This window comes from Alosa pseudoharengus, unplaced genomic scaffold (assembly GCF_046254945.1).
Source record: "Alosa pseudoharengus isolate Yale_2024_CS ecotype anadromous, Long Island Sound unplaced genomic scaffold, YU_APseudo_1.1 YU_APseudo_1.1_scf_24, whole genome shotgun sequence".
Lineage (NCBI taxonomy): Eukaryota > Metazoa > Chordata > Actinopteri > Clupeiformes > Clupeidae > Alosa > Alosa pseudoharengus.
This window is the reverse complement of record NW_027468689.1, coordinates 7,647,048-7,671,548: the sequence shown is the minus strand read 5'-3', so window position 1 is coordinate 7,671,548 and position 24,501 is coordinate 7,647,048. Positions and strand designations below refer to the sequence as shown.

The 24,501-nt window shown below is 40.6% G+C and overlaps 1 protein-coding gene and 1 long non-coding RNA gene across 2 annotated transcripts; both read left to right on the top strand.

Moving 5' to 3' along the window:
* The first annotated feature begins 1,238 nt into the window (after positions 1 to 1,238).
* Positions 1,239 to 3,536, top strand: LOC143141877 (uncharacterized). The gene is made up of 4 exons (XR_012990815.1): positions 1,239 to 1,348; positions 1,438 to 1,574; positions 2,023 to 2,250; positions 3,228 to 3,536. It is a non-coding gene; the product is annotated as an uncharacterized LOC143141877 (long non-coding RNA).
* A 13,497-nt stretch (positions 3,537 to 17,033) lies between these two features.
* Positions 17,034 to 24,086, top strand: mrpl39 (mitochondrial ribosomal protein L39). The gene is made up of 10 exons (XM_076303004.1): positions 17,034 to 17,214; positions 17,576 to 17,785; positions 17,888 to 18,027; positions 18,951 to 19,050; positions 19,698 to 19,765; positions 20,252 to 20,364; positions 20,513 to 20,578; positions 22,639 to 22,792; positions 23,427 to 23,474; positions 23,589 to 24,086. Exons 1-10 carry the CDS (start codon positions 17,178 to 17,180, stop codon positions 23,679 to 23,681), a joined length of 1,029 nt encoding a protein of 342 aa, XP_076159119.1. The 5' UTR covers positions 17,034 to 17,177; the 3' UTR covers positions 23,682 to 24,086.
* The last annotated feature ends 415 nt before the right edge of the window (positions 24,087 to 24,501 follow it).

Below are 24,501 nucleotides of genomic sequence, written 5' to 3'. Positions count from 1 at the left end.
TCTGAATTCACCTACCAATGGCAGCTCCTGCTTTCAACCTAACAAACGTGTTTAGCCAATCAAAAGCAGAGTAGGCCGAGACTTGGCTGCATGTTCTTGTAGGAAGAGAAGATATCCAACAGACATCAGGGGGGTATTCCAAGTACATGGTTTAGTGAAAAACCTGGGTAAGTTAACTCAGAGTAAGTGGTAAACCTCCTACAACAAGAGCCCTATGGCATTGTTTAGTCAGGAGAATGAAGCCATACAGCTCTTCTATTAGGAGGTTTACCACCTACTCTGAGTTAACTAACCCAGGTTTGTCACTAAACCATGTACTTGGAATACCCCCCTGAACACACCACTGGCACGGGGAGTGCGAGAGTAGGCTACTAAAGGGCAGCGGAGCATAGGCTACAGTGCTTCTGAGACTCGCCTCATAATCATTGATGGTGTCATGAAGTTCCGGAGCATTAGAAAATGAAAACAAACAAAACATCGATCAAGATATAGGCTTACATGGTTGGCTAATGTGGTGATGTGACCACATTGAATGTGGCCTACATGGTTGTGTTTATGTGGTGTTATCAAAGGCGGAGGCGCAACATAGACTACAGTTGGTAGAGCTCAATGCGCGTCTGCGTCTCCGTGTGAATCCGCAACCTGCAGAGCTGCAGATAATCAGGGGCGCGTTTCCCAAAACAGTTGCTAACCTGTTAGCAACTATGGTTTTGGGAAACGCGCCCCAGTCTAGTATTTAGCCTACAACGAAGTGGATTCCAACGACTGCCTGTAAAAAACAACTAGAGACTTGGTAATCCGTTAGGACTGTGTTGTTTAGTCATAACTGAATATAATGATTATTCTTCTCGCCATCATCAGTAGCCTAATTTATTCATATTTTAGCCAAGCCCGCATCAAAGTAGCCTGTTGTTTCTTGCTAACATTCAAACAATGAAAATGTGTGTAGGCCGAAATGTTTTCTCACCAGTGCAGAGTGCTTGCATTAAGAAAGCATCGACTGCTTTATAATGGCATGTGCACAAGTGTAACACAACAGTATTAATATGATTAACAGCTCTTGGCCTATAGATTGCCAGTCTACATTTCCAACGCTTGTGGGCCCTTTGCACAAAAGACTATATAACGTCCTGACTCACAAACGTATATTGATATGCTCTTTGTGAAAGATATTAGGTGACTACATCTTATTGATTTCAGAGTTATAAGTGGTTTGTATGCATTTTTTCAGTGGAGCCCTGTGATTTTATAAAAGACCGAGAGGAAAAGAACAAGGCCATCGAGAACATTCATTATCAGGTGTTTCTAAGTCACAAAACACCCAAAGCCATTTTGAAGACAAGAAAATGTATGTAGCCTGCCAAATATTTACTTTTAGAATTTATGGAAATGTCTTGATACTCATCTGATTTCATTGAATTTGCTTTACCCTCACAGCAAATATAACCATCTACTACTACAAGTCAGATACATTTGGACTATATAAAGGAATACCAGTTGTGTTGAACTTTACAGGCACTAAAAAGTTCCTGCAATGCTCAAAAACTGACGATGGTGTAAATATGAGTGTTGTGGTAAGTCATCGAAGCCATGTCCCATGTAGGCTGATTCCAACCATTCTCACCCTTCATTAACATTTATTTCTTGAACATTGACATTATGCCTATTTACATGTTTAAATGTTCAATTGGCTCCGATCCCCCATACAGCACTATGAGCATTATGGCAGTAAATGATCAGTTGTTACAGGAGTCAAAGTCCAGCCCATTACAGGAAAGTGTCATGACAACCATATTTCAAGAAACTTTTCGGTCAGCTGACATATTTCAACATTTACTGATGTAGCCTTTATGGTTTGTAATGCCATATTTTAAAGTCTGACATGGATGTTGATGTGCAGTAATCGTGATTTTTCAGGCATTATGTAACTTTAGTTAGAACATCCTAAGTTGTTTGAAAACAAATTTGTCATATAACCGACAGAAAACTACTTGAGCAACTTGTTTTTATTTTTCACCACAGGAATGCAAGAAAGACCTGGAGTTTATCTCTAAGAGCGATAAGGAGATTGTCTTCTTCATGGAAGGGAGTAGTGAAGAGCTCACTTTCGAGTCAGCAAACTGTGAGGGGGGATTTGTTAGAGCAACTTCAGCATCCAAAGTGGATACGGCGGAGAAAACAGAACCAATGGACTCACTTTACTTCTCAATTAAGGACTACTACTGAGAGAAAGTGGAATAGAATATTACAGTATGTCCAATATTCAAATATGTGGTTTAATGTTCTGCATTATGTCCAGTATTCTAATGTGGTTTAATGTCCTGCATTTCTCATTAGTGGGTCACTTTGACACTAAAAGTATAATTCTATGTAATGACTGGATGATATCGTATACTGTCCCTGTGTATGTCTGTGTGTGACTGTATTTAGAGTGGGAATATTATGACTTCAGTGTTTCACTGTTCTGCATGGCTGTGTCAGTAGCTATCTGCCACTAATCAGAGTCTGATTCAGTGTAGTCCACGTGAGATGGGATGACCAGCGCCATCTCCCGTCAGCCTGGAAGGACACTTAAACCCTAACTATTTCTTAGTTAGAGCAGCTGATGGATCTTTAGGTTAAGTAATGCCGTCTCTCCCTTGATGCGCATCATTGTAAATAAACTCTGTTCCTGATTTTTCATACTATTAGTCTGACTGGGTCTCTATTCATCCGTGGTATCAACATTACCATCAATACTAAAATACTAAAGCAGGATACTAGAACAGGAGACGTAAAAAAACACGCTCATGAACATTTCTAAACACATAGTCTAAAAACTATGGCAATGCTGCTTAGAGAGCAGTCTTGTTCTGGGAACCTGAGGCTTATTCATCAAAAGTGAATAACGCCTGTAGTTAGACTAAAGTGGAACAGTGGCTCATTATCTGACCTTAACAAGCCTTTGATGAGAATAAAAGTCTACGTGCGTTATGAATGAGTGCCTCAGCAGAGGAGACCTATCAAAAGGAACTGCAGGTGTGTTCTGATATTACCGGTAGTTTCTCTACAAACACCGTGACACTAATATATAACACTGCCCTATGTGAAAAATGTGAAATTTCACTTTTCATTTCAGTAATTTGTTTCTAGCACAGGAATGAATCTATCATGGTGGTCCTGCACCCCCACCACACACTCAGCATTCAACTGCTCTCTCTCTATCTCTCTCTCTCTCTCTTCCACAGGTTTCTCTTCCTGTCTCACAGGTTTACGGCAACACACCCACTGGCTGGTCTCAAAGCCAAAGAGCAGATGGTATCTTCTGAAGTGAGATGAAACCACACACAGGCATCGCGCAGTGGGCCTTTCCCAGAAATGATTTCTTTAGAGTCAGTGGCGTGGGCTGACACCACCTGATAGAAAAGAAATCATAGGGGCATCAAGAGTAACCAACCTTAGTTTGTATACAATATTATTTAGTACCGTGGTGTTTATAGCTAATGCTAATTTAAAAACAAAACAAGTAATAATGAAGATAATTCACTTGGTAGAGACAGAGGAAGAGATAAGCACAACAATAAAACAAACTATATATATATATATATATATATTTATTTTTGTTAAAGGAATGATACATTACTACACGAGGTAAACCATATGGTAACAGCTTGTTGATGAATTAGCCATTAGAGTGAAATTCTACAAATGCCTCTTTAGGTTGCTGTGGTAGATCTACTGCCACTGGAATCTTAGTCTAAGTTTGCAGAGGCTGAGGAGAATCAAAACATAAAATATTTTTTTGACAGAGTGAGTACTCTGTCTGACAGAGACAGCGTAAAACAAGAAATCATTAAACTAATTAGCAACTAGCCTTTAGCCACATATGTTAAGTCATTTTAAGTTCGTATTTATTTATTTTGGGTGGCATTTGCTTTCAGATTATTATCAGGTTCTGACTAAACTGTTTCTCTGTTTCCAATCATGGACAGAGATCTTACTTTTGACAAACAGGTCAAGTCCGTAGTCAAAGCTAATTTCTTCCCATTAAGAAACGTATCTAAAATCAAGCCTTTCCTGACTTCTGTGGACTTTGAAAAAGCCTTCATAACAACCAGACTGGATTACTGTTACTCCTTATATGTTGGTCTCAACCAGGCCTCACTTTCCTGATTGCAACTGGTTTAAAATGCAGCAGCTCGCCTCTTAACTGGTACCCATAAGAGAGAACACATCTCTCCCATCTTAGCTTCCCTTCACTGGCTCCCTGTCTAGGATTAAATTAAAAAATTTGCCAACAACCTTTAAATGCTTGAATGGCAAAGCCCCCCGCTATCTCTCTGACCTAATACATAATAAATAGTCCCCTGTAAGAAATCTTATATCTTCTGATTTAGCCTACTTATGCTGGCTGTTCCCAAAACCCAATTTAAATGTAGAGGAAACCATGCATTTGCTGCTTCTGCCCCCAAACGCTGGAACAATCTCCCTCCCCACATCAGACTAGCCCCTTCTCTAAATATTTTCATTTTGTTTTTTAAATATTACCTTGTATACTTGTATAAACTCTTATTGTTATCATTATTGCTTTTATTATTGTTTTACTATTTTATTTTACAGCACTTTGGTTAACTGTTGCTTTTTAAATGTGCTATATAAATAAATTGACATTGATATTGCCATTTTGTTTAGCCCATGGTAAAACTTGAATGTAATGACATCAGTGTTTTACTAAAAAATGAATGATTTCCATAAGACATAGCAAGTTGGGTTGGAGCATAGTCAAAATTAGCAATTTCCATAGGTCAAAGTATGAAGTTGTGATGTTCACTAGCCTACTGAGATGTATCCTTTTAACAGTTGTCTGTAAATTCTGTTTGGGAACTGGAGTTTTGATAATTAAATGTAGTTCCATTCTTACCCAATAAAGGATTGCAACTTCTCAATACTCTGAGGTCTTCTTAGTGGTGTTTTTTGTTCCATGATGCATCCAATGTGACAGGTCTGGACAGCAGACAGGCCATTTAGGCAGGGACGTGCACAGGGGGGTTGCTCAGGTTGCCCGGGCAACTGCCCATGTGGCCTTCTCGACTTGCCCTTCCGAGGGGAAAATAAATAAATAAATAAATCGTATATAAATAATTCAATATAATAAATAAATGGATGCAGAATTTCACGTAGGCCTGGATAAAGCGCTGCACCCGACCGGCACCTGAGCTGAGCCTGCATGAGCGGCCTTACGGTACCGATCCACTTGCACGACACTTCTTTTTGTCGTGTCGCATTCCACTCTAGTCCTATGGGTGACGTCAAGCGACTTTAACGCGCCCGCAAAGCATCCCGGGAAGGCAGCGCTGCATTTGAAATAATGTAGCGCGACAAAGAAGCTGGCCGAGGCCAAGGGGGCAGGCGAATTCCCGGAAGTAGAAGCATCGATGTAGCGGTGGTTATCAACTCTCTGCTAACCCCATAGAACGCCCATCCATTTAGGATTTTTTTGAACTCCCATAACTTCATATAACATATATCATGTGCCGATATTTTAGCTTCTGTGTTATCTACATAAACAATAAAAGGCAAACAAGACTCGACTACCTCGTACGTAACGTTAGGTTCCCGTAAGAAGAATGTTTAGCATGTCCGGTTGAAGGGAAGCTAACGCACTGAAGGGAGATAACCGTATTGTTTAGATAAGAAGCGTAGTCCAGCCAGCACGGAAACTCGTGAACAAAGCTATGTAGCCTACAATAGCATTGTAGCCTATGTTAAGGTAAAACATAGAGGCAAGTAAACCTAATGGAAAAAACGGTAGTTTTACCGTTAGGTAGTCTAACGTTAATCATTTCAGAGGTTTTCGATGGATTGACGTAGGTCAGAAAAATGGAAAGAAGATTAGCCTCAAGGCTATAACTTTTTTGTTTTGTTTTACCATGACTGTTTTTGAAGATGATCATGTGTGGTAGTTTCAACATTAACACGACTTGATATCACTTGTGAGGATGATATTAATAATAATACATAAATAAATGTTTAACTTTGATGACTTTGAAGGCGAAGGAAGTGTGAGAAGAATTTCTGTGTAGCCTATCTATCATATGAGTTACAAGATTCAGTTCGATGGCTAACGTCACAAAGTTAAGTGCGAGTCTGCGCAGTACTGGGGGGACCAACTGAAAAATGATTCAGTACCCTCCCATTGAGAACGACGGAGTCTGTTCGTCCATTTCTTTTACTGTCTATGGCCGAGGCCCATCTTTATGCAAATGAATCCGTTGAACGCGAGGCGACTCTCCAATGAAAGGACGAGGTTGTAGGTCCTTTGTTCTACCACAACGGTGCCTGTGAAACTTTGGTTCCGCTTACAAGACAAATAATGTTTTAACGATCTCTTCCACGACCACCTAGTAGTCCATAAAACAAACAAAACTAGGATTTGGATGAATATATTGACTGTTGGTGTTTCTGGTAAGGATTTGAGATTGCATTGAGTAGTTTAAATAAAACAAGATTTCCAAATGGCTTCCATAGTTTGTTTAGGCTATTAATGTGTTGTATACTGTTAAGTACATGCCTAAAATTGTGGTCCATTTGTGGAAAAACACTTAAGATACGTTAAAACGAACTGAGTATGAGCTGGTAACTGACATTTTAAACAAAACGCCCACACACGACTGAACGTGGGGAGGCAGCGCGACACCATGCGTATGTCGGGTCGTGCAAGTGGATCGGTACCGCATAGGGCAGGTAGGCCTAAGTGATGATCACCAAATATGAGATGAGAGGACCATGCTAGAAAGTACAGGGTTAAAGAGCTGCATGCTAAATAATTGTAATCTAAAAAAACATAGGCTATCATTTCAAAGATCTTGCCTGAGCAGAACATAAATACCACTAGTGGGCATTAAAATAATAATGATAATGGCAATAACAATAATATGTAATTGGTCAGATGATGAGCCCACATTTGGAGAAACCTATCAGTGACTTGATAGGATATTGATAGGGATATTGATGTTGGTGATTTTCATGACTCAAGTCATGTTTTTCTGTGTTATTAGTTAAGGTGATTGAGTGCTGTATTTCAGTGTTTTACTTCTATATATATATATAGAAGTGTATATATATTTTAATAAAGACCCTGTTATTTTCAGTCCTTCATATAGCCTGTGATACCCTTTTTTCAGTTCAGAGCAACTGCCCCTCAAAAATCCTGTGCACGTCCCTGCATTTAGGCACCGGTAAGCGGCTAGTACCGGTATGTGCAAAATACAGTTTGGCATTGTTTACCTGAAATATTTAAAGAAGCCCTATGCAGGTCTGGTTATTCCTTCACTGTTTCTGGGTTTTCGCCTGATTTGGGCTCGCATTTTTCAAGACATAGCTCCCCCTGCAGCTTCGGTAGCAAGTGACTGCTACGCTAAACCCCTAGCTAGCGAGCTAGCCATCAAGAAACCAAGCTAAACACATAGGCTACAGGGCTCACAATAAAATGGTCGGGCAAACACATTGTTCAAGAGACTATCAAACCACATTACAAGTTCACCCAAGGGTTGGCTACTTACAATTTCAACAGCAACAAGTCGGAGTTCGTTTTGCAGTCTTCTTAGAAACTACAATCTGACTACATTTTCGAGGAGCGATTGGATACTTCCGCTGAGTCACATCCGGATGTGTTCGGACCGCGACCAGAAAGTTGCATATTCGTTTTTTCCGCAGAGAAGCACTAGGGGGAGGAGAAGCACCCACCAAACGACCCAAAATGTGTTGTAGAACCATCAGAACGACTCTCAACCTGCATAATTAATGTCATTTTTGCTAAAATTGTTGCATAGGGCTTCTTTAAAATGTTATTTGCATATTATGCATATGAGCATATTTTGCTCAAAACCTGTATAACATACTGCATTAATTGTGCCTTTCCATTAGCCTAGAAATCTAGACGCACCCGAACGGCAGCAAATTAGATTTGTTGCCAGGGCTAGTCTAGCAACTCTCCGTTGGCTTGTGAGCTCGAAAAATTAAACTTCTATCAGGCCAATCAAATCGTGTATAGAGTCGTTAGGCGGGCTTAACATAATGATTGATGGCAGAGTTGCAACGGTTTGGCTTGAATTCCCTGCTACTTGAAAACAAATAAGATAATGTTGCTGTTGGCGAACAGTGTGACACGAGTTAAGCTTTTATTAAGTTGGCAAAAGTTTGAACTAGCCAACTAGCTCCGCTGGTGGGAAACGCATGGGATTCATAGCGCTGTCCTATTGCGTGCAGAGGGAATTTGAAAGACAACCGATTATCCCGCCACTCGGACTGAGCACTGCGAACGGTGAGTGCCCAGACCCTACATTTTAATGTGGGTCTGGCTCGTCAGGCTTATCAAAAATGATTGGATGTTTTCCTGAGCACAAACATTGTTTTTAATGCAATGCCATCTAAGGCCTCAAAGATCTCTAGGCCATCTAATATTATTTTTCAGCCCTGTCCCTTGTTTACAAAAATGTCTCTGAATTTAATATCTGAACTCTTTACACAACATTACACAACTTTTGTCGTCCCCATTCCAACTGCATTTTTTGGGCCTTTATTGCAGTTCAAACATATTCCTGTAGAAAATCCGTCTAATCAGGCTATGCCTGCTTTATAAAATAGGATGATGGGAGAAAAACATCATTCCAGATAAGTATATATTATAATACATTAGCCTGTGATAAATGTGCAGTGAGCAGAATTAAGGCATGGCTGCATGTGACATTCTTTACAGATCAAAATGACATAAGCCTAACAGCTGTTTTGAGTTAAGGCTATATGTTTTATTGTTAAGCCTATTGAATAACTTCATGATAGAGAAACCATTTTGTAGAAAGATGCCTCATCATATTTGCAACGATGTTACTCAAAAACAGTCTTTGGTAGCATAAGTGACATGTCGCTCTGTCTGCCACTTGTCTGTATAGCTGTGTGGCATTCTGAAACGTCCTTATATTCGGGACCATTAGCCTATCACTCGTTTCAATTTGGGACCTTGCAGTCGGAATTGTCATTTGTTTATTCAAAGTCTCAAGTCCAAAGTAGCCTGGGCTATTCGAAGTGTCAATTTTACGTCGTTTTGAATAGCCATTGCATAGGCTACCCATGTATGTTGGTGTGTTGTTGCGAAATCCGCAGAATCATTCTATGCAAACAAACCGCATACAGAGAGTATTTATTGTTGAGGTCAGACATGATAATCATCCAAACATCTTGCATCTTGACCCGTGCGGTGCCTGGGTTCAGTGCTGCCAAAACTCTGCTTACCCTCTCTGTCCATAGACTTCCTAATGAGGAGACACAGCACTCAAAAAATCATCCATAGAAAGGCATGGAATTAGTTTGTAACGCCACGGCAGTTGTCTACACATATCCCACTCCTTCCGCAGCCAAAAGTCGACATGTGAATACACTGTGCCAACCATGTGGTGCTGTGAATACATCATCATGTGTTGTGATCTGGAGCTAGGTTGATGCTGTGATGCCTTAAGAACGCGCAGTTCTGCCTGAAATAGATGCCCGATAAGAGCTTAAAGTGTGTTGCAATGACCGCCGAGTGGAGGGACTTGCCTAAAAGGACTTTGATCTGTCTCAGTGTGAGGGGGAGTGGCAACAGTAGAGCGGAGAAAGGCAATTTGTGCTTCTTTTACATTAAAGATATCTTTTGCATTTCTTATGCAAACAATGTCAAACTTGGCGCTGCACTTACTCATCCAAATCAATCGGATGAACGGTTTGACAGATATGCAAGCCTACAGTGCTGTGTGAGAGAGGGAGTGGATGCAGTAGAGCGAACGGTTGGACAGATGTGCGGTTAGCACACACACTGAAACACAGACAGACAGACAGACGTTCCTGTAATTTAGAGATAGATAGATAAGACAGTGAAGAGTGATAGGAAGCAAGTGGGAGAGAGATGTGAGGCGGGATTGGGAAGTGACCGCAAGTTGGATTCAAACTTGGGTCCCTGTGGTCACCTGGACCTGCTTGTGGTTTGGGCACTGGAGCCTCTTACGAATCAGGTGCTGTGTCTTATTAAACGTCATGTTTAAGCCAACTGTGAGTGGGCCTACCTTTAGGTGAAAGTGTTTCATTTGCTGTGTCTGATTAAACATACTTATGTTTAGGGGGCATTCACACTAGACCGTTTGGTCCGGACCCGAGTTCGTTTGGACCGATGGTTCTGTGATTTTTGCTGACAGTGGTCTGGGGTACAGTTTGTTAGAACTCCGGTGCAGTTCGAATGCTATCTGTTCCAAAACCAGGAAATAAACTGCAGTTTTTGCCAGAATAGAAGTAGTTTTGCTAGAGACCAGCTGGGTCAGGGCTAAGGGGGAGTATTCACACTCGGGTAAAGTCCAGTTAAATGTGAAGGGCTAAGGTGGAGTAATCGCACTCAGGTAAAGTCCAGTTAAACGTACAGGGCTAAGGTGGAGTAATCGCACTCAGGTAAGGTCCAATTAAACGTACAGGGCTAAGGTGGAGTAATCACACTCAATAAGGTCCAGTTAAAGGTACAGGGCTTCAGGTGCTTAGTCTGATTTCTCAGCCCCTCTCTGGAAACAGCTGAATGTTTGGAAGGCTGCAGGAAAGCCATGTTGGGGAACGTAGAGAGCTGTTGGACTCCTCCATGTTGGGGGATAGAGAGGGATGTAGAGGGCTGCTGGACTCCTCCATGTTGGGGTTGGAGGTGTGGGTGCTGGCGTCGTGTGCCGTTGCCGTGGTGCTGGAATCGTAGCAGGCGTGGTTGTGGCGGTACAGAACGGGGAAGGGGGAGAACGAGTACAAACCACAGCGGTCGCGATCTGAGAAGGAGGAAAGTAGTTTATGAGTAAATAAGGTCACGGCAGAGTGTCAGTCTCTTGGGTGGTTTCCACTGTCACACAAATTTCCCCTAACTGTGTGCTGCATCTCCCAATCTCAAAAGGCCCCACACTCTCACACAGAAAAAAAAATCCACACTTAAATCCACAAAACTGCAATACTTTCATGTAGCTTGTGTGACCACAGACATGCCAAGTTTCCAACTGTCTAGTGTCCAGTTTTTTGTCTGTCGATCTGTTAGTCTGTCTCTCTCTCTCTTTCTCTTCCTTTCTCCCTCTCTCTCTTTCTCTTCTTCTCTCACTCTCTCTCTCTTTCTTTTCCTCTCTCACTCTCTTTCTCCCTCTCTCTCTCTCTCAGTCTTTCACTCTCCCTCTTTAAATGAGTATGGCCAAATCTTCCAGTATGAGTCAGTTTTCTGGTTGGGGAGAGATTGCGTGCGTCCCCTTCATATGTTACGTCACACTCTAACCCGCCCCAGTGTTGTGTGCCCCTGCAACTCTACATTGCTGCATAGATGGCAGGAAGTTACACTGGCACTTGCTATTAAATGTGTCCTACATGTGTATTTGTGTTCCTAAAAAAACAGTCAGTCATGTGAAAAGAGTCAACATCTATTGGTTTAGTTATTAGGAACACCAAGAATGAAGGATTTTGTTTTAATTCTCTCTTTTGCAAGAATGATTCAGTCTTTAGGGGGTGAGTATGAGGTGTACGAAAAGAGTGATAGAACAATATAAAAAGAGTGATAGAAAAAGAGGATAAATGAGAGATAATATAGTTATTCTTCCTGGGAAGAATATAATAGCAATATAATATAATATATAATGGGAGCCACAGTTCAGAGTTCACACAGCTTAGGCTGTTTCTGTAAATTACAAATGTCCAGTTCAAAGGGAAAGCCCCCCTCAAATACCCCCCCCCCCCCAACACACACACACACACACACACTTCATTTAGCTCACCCCCCTCTTCCTTTCTACCATGCTGTACATGGTCCCACTGAGTAATGTGTGTTATCCATGTTCATGTCAAATGCCATGAATAGCCAAGAAACAGGCATGACAAACAAATAGCAATATTAAGATAGCAACATGAAAAAAAACACACTCTTGTTCATAGTCACTTCGATGTTCAGGGAAAACCCCCTATGTGACTCAGATATACTAAAAAACACCCCAACAATCATATATTATGTATTACTTGCACACTGAATAGACATAGTAATTCAATGAAATTATTTTGATCAAATGTGAGAATTCATTTTTCTCTGTCTGAAGTCATCTCAGAAATGGTCATATCCGTACCTGTCATATCTGTACCAGTGTTACACCCAGTACCGTCTTGACACCTGTGCCACTGTTGGAAGCATATTATTTTATATTCTCTCTCTCTCTCTCTATCTATTTATCTATCTCTCTATCTATCTATCTATCTGTCTGTCTGTCTGATAATTATATGATCATTGTATGTGGTCATCCTTTAAACCATTAACCTTGCTTTAAAGTGCTGTGCACACATGACAAAGTACATCTAACTGATAGGCTACCAAAATTATTATCATCATCATTAGCTTGCTTTTGTTGTCACTGTCACTTTGTTTTAACTTTATACAGCAGTCTTGGACAGGACTGGTTTTACACTAAAACGACCCAGTGTGTCGTTACTATTATGGTCCTTATATGCATTTTGCAATGCAAATTCAATAGGCCTACATGCTATACTAATGTTGTGGGAACACACACACACACAAAGTGCTTCAATGGGCACATTGTCAGTCATTGTCACAATAATGTGAAATAATATGTCATACATATTATTTTGACTTTACATGCCATCAAAATTTTAGAGTTCACATGCCACCAATCTTCAACATAACCTTTTTTTCAGTCACCTGCCTGCATCATCTGGTTGATTGTAAATTCCATACGGTGTTTTCTGATTTACATATAGATGTCATCTCCATCCTACAGCCTCACACAGTCTCCCCTGTGCTGGTAAATTTCCATTCATGGGGCATGGGGAATTTGTATGACTCACCATCATCATCGCTTATAAGCTCCGTTTGACAGTGATCTGCTGTTCTCAAACTAGCATTATCTGTATCAGACGAGAGAGAGAGAAAGAGAGAGAGAGAGAGAGAGAGAGAGAGAGAGAGAGAGAGAGAGAGAGATGTTGGACTGTAATGGAGGACTGGAGAACACTATTCTGGATGTGTAATGCACCACTGAACTGAACAGGTGACTCTGAACTGATACATGTCTGTAACCAAACACTGCGAACACAGATGTGAGAAGTGAAAGAGCCGAAGTGACTGACCCCGGTGCAGGATTATTCAGAGCGCAGGGAGGAAATACTCTGTCTGAGAGCAGCGCACTTCTGCTCAGGAAGGAAGTAGGCCCCCGAGCAGGTATCGTATGCGGAGCCACAGAAACACTCTGTGGCACACTGGAAAACCTGCAACGTCTTCAAGTGCTCGCTTTCGGCGCATCTTTATCAGAAAGAGAGCAGATTCAGATTCTTTTACAGCACGTACTGCATTGTTTAGACTGCTGCAAAGACTTCTGTCAGTTATTTGTAAACAAAACTGTATCATGTAGTCCCATTCTACTGCAAAGATTTCTGTCAGTTATTTGTAAACAAAACTGTATCATGTAGTCCCATTCTGCTGCAAAGACTTCTGTCAGTTATTTGTAAACAAAACTGTATCATGTAGTCCCATTCTGGTTGACATGTTGAGAATGTTTGATAATGTTAGAAACTCAGTGGTAGAAATTCATTATGTAAATAGTTGACAGGTTGAATAAATTCAGGGGAAAGTGCAGAGTTTGCAGAGTTTCTGGCAAGGATCTCATGCAAAGAAAAAATGAAACAGTATGCGGAAGGTTATTTATAGATTTGTAAGACAGATGTGTTCTTGTGAACAACACACAAAGATTGTGTCACATGCTGTTTAAGCAGAATGAATGAATGACTGCAGGGCTGCTTTCTCAATTAATTATAAACCATGACCATTCAATGTAAACATTTCTCTTTGTCCTTGACAGGGTCAGTCAGAAATGTAATCTTAAATGTTGTGCTTCAAGTGTAGTAAAACAAATACAGTTCAAAACTGCAGAGACTATGCCATTGCACAACTCAGGTGGGGAAACGTCAGGTCTGTTTGCAATACTGTAGACTGACACCTAATCAGCTTTTTTAGCCTTTCACAGCTTAGTTACAGTCATTCATCTGGATGTGATGGGATGACTCTGTTTCAACCTCGTGTCTCTGTCTCCCCCTGCAGGATACTTGTGGCGATGCAGGTCTACACACACACAGCAACTGGACTGAACTCTCATCTCAGAGTTAATGCTAATCGTGATAGGGGTTGTTTTATAAACAAACACCTATACAGTTAGCATTATCCCAGAGATGGGAGAAAGCATCGAATGTTACGCTAGGCTCAGCAAAGGACGCTAAAGATCTCTATCTGTCTCTGTCTATCCACCTCTAACTAAAAGTGTCACTCGTTCATGTGTGTCGTGTGTGTGTGTGTGTGTGTGTGTGTGTGTGTGTGTGCCCTCAGAGTTAATGTTAATGCTGGTCATGACTGGAGTTTGTGTGCATATTCTCACTCAAGGCATGCAGCATTCACATGTCCAAAATTCAATCAATGGTTGAAGACACAAAAAGAAAGGTTTAACGATTAACGAAACGATTAAAAGAACACAACTTATATTATTACAGTATATGTTTACATGACATTAATTATGTATAATACTGTATGTGTGTGTAAAATAAAGACAAATAGTCATCAAAAGTGTTGTCTTTGTGTCTGGGATTCACAGCTGCTCTTTACCCACATGTATCACATGTATATGTGAAGTCATTTTTATCAAAATATACTAATTTTATGGTTGCAATATCATCTGTTCAGTTTTGGGATCCCTTTCTCATCTGGCTCTCCCAATTTCTGAAGCATCTGACTGAAATATAATTTACCATCCCTGTTTTATGAGATTATATTCAAGTAAGTAACCAATGGATAGTGTCAACCTTATATCCAGTTGATAGCCCACCCATCATATCTTCACAGTTCATCTTCCAAATGTCCAACAATATCCTTCAGGCAAACAAATAGACATAGCTAGTGTGCATTATATTTGAATAACACAATCACAAGATTAAGATATCTGGCATATGGCAAAATATGTGACTGTTACAGTAATGTATTTGGTTACAACAATGCCTCCTTTTCAATTTGTACAGTTTTAATTGATGATATTTAGTTTCTATTTGTTATATTTAGTTTCTATTTGTGGCTACTGAGTTCCTTAGCCACTATACTACCTGCACCTGTTTCTATTCCAACAATTAAGCTAAAAATCAGTTTACATTTCACTTGAATTCTTTTGAAAAGTTTGAAGCCTTTTAGAACGAGTAGCTCCAGTGATTGAAGCAATCTGAGCAAACATACAGTACAAATACACCTCCTCATTCAAACAAAACATCATTAAGGTTAATGCAGACATTCCAGTGACTTTTCCATCCCAGAATTTTGAGACCTTAGTCAATTTAGGAATTATTTTAGCAGATTAGTGTCTAGCCCACCAAGCGATTCCTATTCACTTTTAACACATTGTATAGATGGCACAGGCAGAGACTTGGGAGATTGCCAAGTCAAGTCCTGCTCCCACCTGTTCCATCTAGTGTCTTTGATGTAACAATTTCAATAAGACAGCTGTAGAGATCTCCTCTAATGGACGCTGGAGTGGTCACATTACAAAGCAAATCCTACTTGCTGCTGTCCCACACTTCAACTAGTTGTTAATGAATGTTTTGGAATGTCATCCAACATTTAATCTCTGTCAAAAATTGATTAATAAATCCATCTACATAATATACATGAATTTTCACACATTTCCTTTTTTCTAATTTCAATAGTCAATTTCTAATAATAATAATAATAATAATAATAATAATAATAAGTGTCCAATCCAGGAACATTTGACGGATAATTCCTTCTTTTGTTGTCATAAACATGCCATGCCATTTCTTCTAATTAGTCATACCATCTATTTCCTAATAGTTTTGTGGGTAACATCAAAACAGATAAGGTAACACACTTTTATATATTTATACCTGACAAATGCATAGAAATCCTATTTTATATGCATATTTTATGATTTTATTTTTTCAGCACATTTTACTGTCAGTTTCATGCAATGCTGCACCACACATAACCTAACCTACTCAAAAGTGTTAAAATGATTACAGATGGGGAATAGGCTACCAGCTGACTGTTATCTTGTGTGCATTGAATCCCTGATTGGTTCCAAGTGCCATGATGACGTGAAAAAACTGAGTAAAAGCCTTCTTTGTTTAAGTTGCCTTTAACCTGTAAATATTTTACGTAAGAGCACCAGAACCTCTCTAGATCCCATTCCTGCCTGTAAGACAAAACTTTAATTGAGAGTACCTTTTCATTCACAACTTTTCTGATCACTGAAAACCCCAAACTTGATTTCCCACCCCCTTTTTCTAATTATTCTCTTGTCATTTCCCCATTCTCTTTTCTCTAAGTCTAATAGACTCGTTTTCTTGGCCAGCCTCTCAGGTGTGACACATATTGTCACCTCAAAGGATGAGGCTGTCTTTCTAAAGACAACTTGCATATCGTATCCAAATGCTTCAGATACTATAGCCCAAATGAGCCCTTTGGGTTTCTTTAAACAGCACAATGTCTTTAAGACAATATATTTTAACATTAGTTAAAATAGTATGTATTCCAAGGGACATACGACCTTTTCTGTGAGTTGTTGTTTAGGGTAGAGTGGGGGAAAATGCCCCCCTTAAGGAATATGTGATATTACTGTGAAACAAAAAGCTAAATATTATGTAGAATTGCTATGCTAGTTTTGAGAGACAATGTCATGAATTAGAAACCAAATATGAAAATTGTCCAGAGTTAACAGTTAATTAGTATTTTACCAACAACAAAAATTGTGCAAAAGGGGCGTGGTGGGTACTTGTACATCACCATTGTCAACATAGTGCATAGAAATAAAAACAACAACATTTTACTTCATCTAGTGATTTTGTGAAATATAGGAGGGGGGGGGGGCGTTTTACCCCAAGGGGCGTTTTACCCCACTCTGTCGGAACCCCTCAGGTATCAAGCGGAACTGATATTCACAGAATTTGTTCCAGTGGGACATTTTGATTACGCGCACACACTGACGGACGAACAGTGGAAAAGCATGGCGACTTACAGTGGTTGTTGATATGTAGGATTGAAATTGTTTCTATTTGGCGTGCATTAGTGTGTCTTTCTGTGTGGACCTGGTGGTCGAGTCCTCTTCTGAAAAGTCATGGCTTGCAGAACAGCATGTCAAATGTTACAGCGGCGTGAGTTTGCTCTTTTTGACGTTTAATAAGGGTTTGCAAGGGCTGTCAGTGGATAATGGATGGCAACTAAAAGCCTAGCTAGCCAGATAACCTAGCTACCTGACCTTGGGTTCTAAAGTAGTGGGAAAAACTCAATGAGACCATGTTTGATAATCATAAGGAACTGTGTCTTACATAAAGACAAATCTATTGTTGATTGAAGTGAGGCTGTGACAGACGCTCGCTAGCGAAGTGACTTTGAACCCAAGTAGCTATATAGTAACGACTTGTGGGACCTGTGTTTTGTTACATAGTAATGACTGATGGACGTTACGCATCCTGATGTTACACTGAATGTCACGCTTTGTTGATGAATTGTTAGGTCTGGCGTCCAGTGCTGCGACTTCTGCTCGGCTGTCGTCGGCAGAGCTGCGGAGTCGACGCAGCTCCCTGTTTTCAGAGGAGCAGGCGCGTCAACGGGCGCTGTATCCACGCATAGAAAAGATTGAAGTTCAAATGCAGGGTCCAGGTCTACAAGGAACACTCCTGGTCATGAACAAAGGACTGTCCACACCTCATAGCTGTGCACGCCGTGAGTACAAAATACATTTTCTTAAGGTTTGCTCTGCTTGTTGCTTTGAATTGTGATGCATCTTAAACCTAACCCTTTCTTCTCTGTGCCTTGCTCTTCCAGACTTGAGTGAATGGCATTTGGAGAGTGCAGTGCTGGCGCTTGTAGATGGGGAGGCATGGCCTCTTCACAAGCCTCTCACACGCTCCTGCGCCCTCACGCTGCTCACCTTCAAAGATACCAATCCACTGTTAGCCAACCAGGTATCACACTCTCACTTCTCAGGGAATTGTGGTATTCTGTCTCTCTCTGGTATTTCCATGAAAGAGCATTATTAAGACCAAAATATTCATGGCTCCTGCAAACTTGAACTACCGGATGAAGTAATTCCACTGTGAGCACATTTTCATGCCGGGAATAAACAGTTTTGAATCAGTTTATTGCCCAAATTCAGTTTATGTCAATATTCTTTTTAACCTGTTTACATGCAAGTAGAATGTCACGTTTTGAGCATATTCCTGTTTACATAGCAATCAACCTTATTCCGAATAAATCAGTGACACAGCCCACAAATAGGCTCCCAACATCATGACGTAAATCTCCGCTGGTGGAATTCCCTCTTTTGGCTGAATAATACAGTGCCTTCAGGGTCTTCCACCTGTATTTCACTTGTTCAGGTGTATGTCGATAGCCAGCCAAGTTTTAACAAATCTTTTTAAAAATGTCGCTATTACAACATTTTCTCCCGTCAATGAACTCCATGACATTTGCATGATTGCAAGACATAAGTTTGTCTCCTTGTATTTCCAAAAGGTTGTTTCGCCATGAGTAGGAAAGTGTGTGAGAGACAATTAGTTAATTTTATCCTAATTCTGTGCGAATTCAATATGACCCAATATTCTGTTTAAAACAGGCATATGTTAGGGTGTGCAATAGGTTTATTAGTAAACCGAATATGGCCTTTTTTGGTTTATTTCAATCAGAATAAGGTGTTTACAAGACTCAAGCATATTCAGTTTATTCCCAATAAACCGTTTATTGGCTGCATTAAACCACGCTCTGTGAAAATGACTGGTGCAACTAAATTGCTGTCTGTTTTTCTGCTTTTCCCTGGGTCCCTGTATCGTTGTCTGTCTCTGCTTGCCCTGTGTCCCCTGTCTATCCATTTCTCTCTTTCTGACTATAGGCCTATTGGAGGTCTTGTGCAGCCCTCCTTGGTCAGGTTCTTCAGAATGCCTTCAAGGATGATTTCACTGTCGAGCTTCTAAAGACTCCTGAAGTTCCAGGTATTCAACTACCCAACCGTTCAATGCATACACAAGTCACACAGACTTTTAGCTTGAAACATTCTATAGAACTTCTGTTCTAAAAAAAATAATCCTTAAAGGAGAATTCAAGCGTTTTTTCACATAGACCTTTGTTTCGTCATGGAGTACTGTTGTTAAAAACAAAATGAAAACAGTCAGTTCTAACTAGCACGAGTTGTTGCAGCCAATGGCTAGAGCTGCCAGGCAGCTACAGTGCTACACTCTGGGGGCATGAACATGGGAGGCATGAACATGGGGGGCATAAACAACATGGGGGGCATAAACAACATGGGGGGCATGAACAACATGGGGGGCATGAACATGGGGGGTATGAACATGGGGGGCATGAACATGGAGGCATGAACATGAACCCAGAGTGTAGCAGTGTAGCTGCCTGGCTGCTTTAGCTGTTGGCTGCAACAACTCGAGCTAGAACCGATTGTTTTCGGTGTTTTTTGTACCGATAGTACTCTGTGACCTCGAGAAACAAATCAGTGACCTTGAGAAACAAATCACTGGAATTCTCCTTTAAATCTTCAATCATTAGAATTTGAATCTTTCTGAGCTCATGAAGGTCTTGTCCACTGTATATCTTCCTTGACTCTCTGGTCCACTTTTTCCTGTAGTGACATCAGGAGCATTCTGCTGCGATGTAGTGTTGGACCCTCAGTTAGACTCGTGGACACCCGCAGAGGTTAGTATGGAGACATGAAAAGACTTATTTGTATTTGGGCGAAATATTGTACGTGAAAACAAATCTAAATATGTAGGCCTACTCACTGAGATAAATGCACCCTTTTGCTGTCCTCTCAGCAGTTACGGCTCCTACACACAGTTGCGTGCGTTGCCGTGCTGGAGACACATCCCATTCACTTTACATGGGCTCACGTCATCCGTTGCCGAACTGAATTGTGGGTCTGTTGCGTCGCGTTTCTCCCGTCGCTTGCGTTGAGAAGTTCAGCTGTTGTTGCACCGACAGACGGCACCGGCCAATCAAGCCAATCGACGGACGGCACCAACCAATCAAATTATGATTATACTTCAAGTCATTTGCATAGCTACCGTCGGGAACACCCACTGGCATGCGTTGATGGAACGCAACTGTGTGTAGAAGCCGTTATAGTTGGCATGCTGTGCAACAGAGACAAGTAACCAAACACTTTCTCGTCTGTGCCTGTAGGAGGCGCTGCATTCTCTCACCCGTGATGCTCAGCAGCTTATCCATAGAGATCTGCCCTGGGAGCCCCTGGAAGTGGCGCCCCCTGTGGCTCTGGACATCTTTGCCCACAGCAGGTGAACGCCCCTCATTATTCATGGTGAAAGATTATCTTACACATTGTGTGTATATATTATATATATATATATATATATATATATATATATATATATATATATACATATAATTATTATTTTGTTCTTCTCGTGACAATTTGTTCTGCAGGTGTAAGCAGACAGAGGTGGAGGAATTGGCAGCTCATAGCACCAGTGGCACAGTAAACATTTACAGGTGAGTTAAACTGCTCATAGCACCAGTGGCACAGTAAGCATTTACAGGTGAGTTAAACAGCTCATAGCACCAGTGGCACAGTAAGCATTTACAGGGGAGTTAAACAGCTCATAGCACCAGTGGCACAGTAAGTCAAAGTCAGAGTCAATGTTATTATCTCAAAGAAGGGACATTCAGGTGGTCAAGGTGCAGAGATACACACATTAAACATATAGAAACATACAGATAGATGAATACACAAATATGCAGACCTTCACCCCACCCAGGGCGACCGCGGGGTTTTAAAAAGTATAAAAGGTAGTAAATCAACTTAGCAGAAATTAAGGCCATTAAAATGTAGTAATCGAGATTTTACGAGGTATTACATTTCGTACCTATTTTTCAAACAATGAATATCCAAATCGCCCCAAAATCTTGACTTGATCAGTAGACTAGCCTAATATCACGGGCAAAGTAATAACTTTCACTTGCACATTGTTAAGGTACAACACCCAGTCATCTTGAAATTGTTATATTTTTGAGTCAGCAACTAAGTTAAATGCATTAAATCCTTGCAGACCCTCTCATTCTTCAGGATATCTACAAAGAGGTTACGTTAGATAATCAATCGCAACACTCTGATTCAGAAAAGCCTGCGTAGCCCAAGCGAGTCGGTGCATGGTAACAGTCTCTTGACAATGAACGCTTTCAGTCACGTCTCTTGACAATGAAGTTAGCATGAGAGCAGGTATGAACTGAAATTCAAAACAATTAATGGCATACCCCCTGATCAATATCACTATTAACATTTGCACAGCGGTTAGTGCATTTCTCAAAACAATTATTGCAAACTGCAAAACCTAGTGGATAACCTGCAAAAGCACGTCACTTGCTCAAAATGGATAGTCCATTCCTCAAAAGCAAGTCTTCATGTCAATGAAACTGCCAGTGTCATCAAAATGAGAAGTCTTGACACCATCGTTTATGAACAAGATAGTCAAATGGCTTTGTCATGTTTTCATTATGACAGTTTATTATCTCAGTGTTTTCCAATGCAAAAAAAAGGTCAGAACTCAGTGACACTACCTGAACATGCTCAAGACAGCACTATACACTACTTGTACAGCCATTTGAAATCAACAGTAGTTACACATTTCTGTAGTTAGGGGAGTAAGTGAGTACAAGACACTGAATACTGTACTGTACATAGGTTTCACATTTTTACTGTATATGATCTTTGCAATTCTACAGCATTGTGACAGAATTAGTTCTAGTTCAACAATTTTGTATGTAATGACTCAAGCAATGAAATGAAGACTATTAGTTTCATTGGGAATGACTATTCAGCATCCATAAGTATAGTTCATTTTGACTGACATGACATAAGCAAATGATAATGTTATTAACAGCAGAGAATTGTATGAAAGCAACTGATACATGTCCAAAAGCATTTGCAATTTGTTCAGAGGAAGGAAAAATTGCTAATATGATGTGCACAAATGACTAAATGTTGTGGAGGTTGAAATATTAGTTATGAGAATTTTCATTCTGATCTGAGGAAAGCATCAAAGCGACTGAGAAAAACTGTAAAATAACAGTTTCAAAATTGGCCAAGACAGCTTTCACCAATGAAAATCACTGTGGTGCTATGGTTTTAATTTTTTTTGAGAAGGTATTAAAAAAGGTATTAAAAGGTATTTAATTTCACCTCAGGATTTCTGTATATACCGTGCCCACCACACACACACACACTCGTATTCTCCGCAGACAATAAATTAGCCTAAACATTCATCCAGTGCAATATAATATAATATTGCACTGCATATATTGCTAGTATTGCTGGTGCACTGTCCTTGAATTTGTTTTTATCATTATGCATATTGAAGAAGTTATGATGACTACCTCATGATAACTTTTTTTCTTCATGATGACTGTTCATCTTCGTGATGACTGTTCTTCATCTGTCATTGATTCAGTGTGATAGGAGTTTTTGTTTGGCTTATTGTGGTGATGGGATATGAGACTTTGCCTTAGGTGGCATCTACTTAGTGATCCTTGTTTGACTTCTATCCCCTTTGTAGATGTGGAGACCACGTTACGTTGAGTGGAGGCCCCCTAGTGGCCAGAACAGGACTGTGCATGCAGTATGAGGTGACTGCTCTGCACAGCCTTGGCCAGGGAGCCTGGGGTCTCCATCGCAGGGTGCAGGGCCTCTCCCTCCCCCAGCAACTACAGGTACTACACAGAGATGTGTTCTGCTCCCTTTGGTCTGGAACTGCCTCCACACACACACACACACACACACACCATGTGGACAGTCCGTTTGATGGTCTGGAACGGCCCCCACACATCAGATAAATTTATTTGGATAGTCAAAGGTAGAGACGCCTACTCAGTGGGCGGTTTTTTTTACTTATTTATTTACTTACTTACTTTTCTCTGAAACCTGCACTTTACCCAACAAAGGTGCTTTACATAAGCTGTGGGCTATGAATATGGTGTATGGCATTAGAACATTGATAGAGCTTTTGAGAATACATTGGCGTTAAATAACAGTTCTTTATTAATGGTTACAATTAATGATAAATTCATTCTCAAAAATCCTCAAGATCTGAATTGTTTCTGCATTGTACAGTCTATCATAATGCTATCTTAACTGAGATGTACAGTATGTGCATGCATTAAGTCTCATTAATTAAAATTACGATTTTTTTTTTTTTATTGTAAGATTTTTTTATATGTATAGTAAATGCTTGTATATGTTATAGTAAACACTTGTATATGTTATAGTAAACACTTGTATATGTTATCCATCACAGTATTTCTGTGGATAGTATGAAAGGTTCAACCCACTTGTTTGTTATTCCAGGCTCATCACACAGTTTGGAGGAAGCTGCGAAAGAGGGCGATGAAACTGGTAGGAGAGCACACTGAGCTCCACAGCTGCGTTCCCGATCTCATGCTCGTCGCCCGTTACCTTGGTGAATGATGATCATTTGTTCTTGCTCCTTTTTTACTGGTTGCTTTTCAGGTAGAGGTAACACCGTCCTCAGCCAATCTGACTGCTGAACTTCCTTCTGAATCCAGTCATCTGCAGGATCCAGCTCTTCCTATCCATCAGTGACACACACACACACACACACACACACACACACACACACACACACACACACACACACGCCATAATCTCCAGACCCAAAATTGTTTAGTGTCTTGTCCTTAAATAAATATTTGAAATCTGTGTGTATACCAAGGAGTTTTATCGCTGGTCTTTTTTGGTGAGGAAAAATAATATAACATTGAATGGGTGGGAGGAAATATTTGTGATTAACCTGCAAGATTACACCCCGTACCGAAACCTTTTTCAGTGGGTTTGTGATTGGTTTTCTTATGTTGTAGGTCATGCTGGTGGAATCATTATTATCAGTGTTGGAACCATCACATAACACTGTCTGGCCTTGCACCTGCTGAGTTCTTGCTAAATATATGTAAAAACCTGACAAGATAAAACAAACTGTGTAAACACGGCCCTGCTGTTGAGTCTGCCTTTAACTGGTCAGCTGGGGTTGTGTGTGAGAAAGTGGAAGGTGAGAGGGTTTGTGTGTGGTGATCGGTCAGCAGTTTTCCCGTGGCTAAGACAAAGGCCATGTTGTGTGTGTGTGTCGGGGTCGCGACAGCTGGTGTGTCTGTGGCATGACGACAGGTGCTGAGAAGACAGTGATGTTGAAAGAATGCGAGAGAGTGCCTTGAATGACACTCATGCTGCCGTAGACAGGTTGTGGTGGCTAAAAATACTCCTCCCCGTCAAGATTGAAGAAAAGCGTGACCGAGCAGGCCTATTCATTGCGCATTTTAGGCTTCACAAGAGATGTGCATTGATGAGATACATAGCTCTGTTTTATTCCAATCGTGAGCTGATCTTTATTGTGAAAATATTCAGTATG

Coding starts and splice junctions, on each gene's coding strand:
- mrpl39 (XM_076303004.1), top strand. CDS start 17,178: ATGGCTTGCAGAACAGCATGTCAAATGTTACAGCGGC. Junction 17,786..17,887: donor ACCTCATAGCTGTGCACGCC/GTGAGTACAAAA, acceptor TTGCTCTTCCAG/ACTTGAGTGAATGGCATTTG. Junction 20,579..22,638: donor GGCACAGTAAACATTTACAG/GTGAGTTAAACT, acceptor TCCCCTTTGTAG/ATGTGGAGACCACGTTACGT.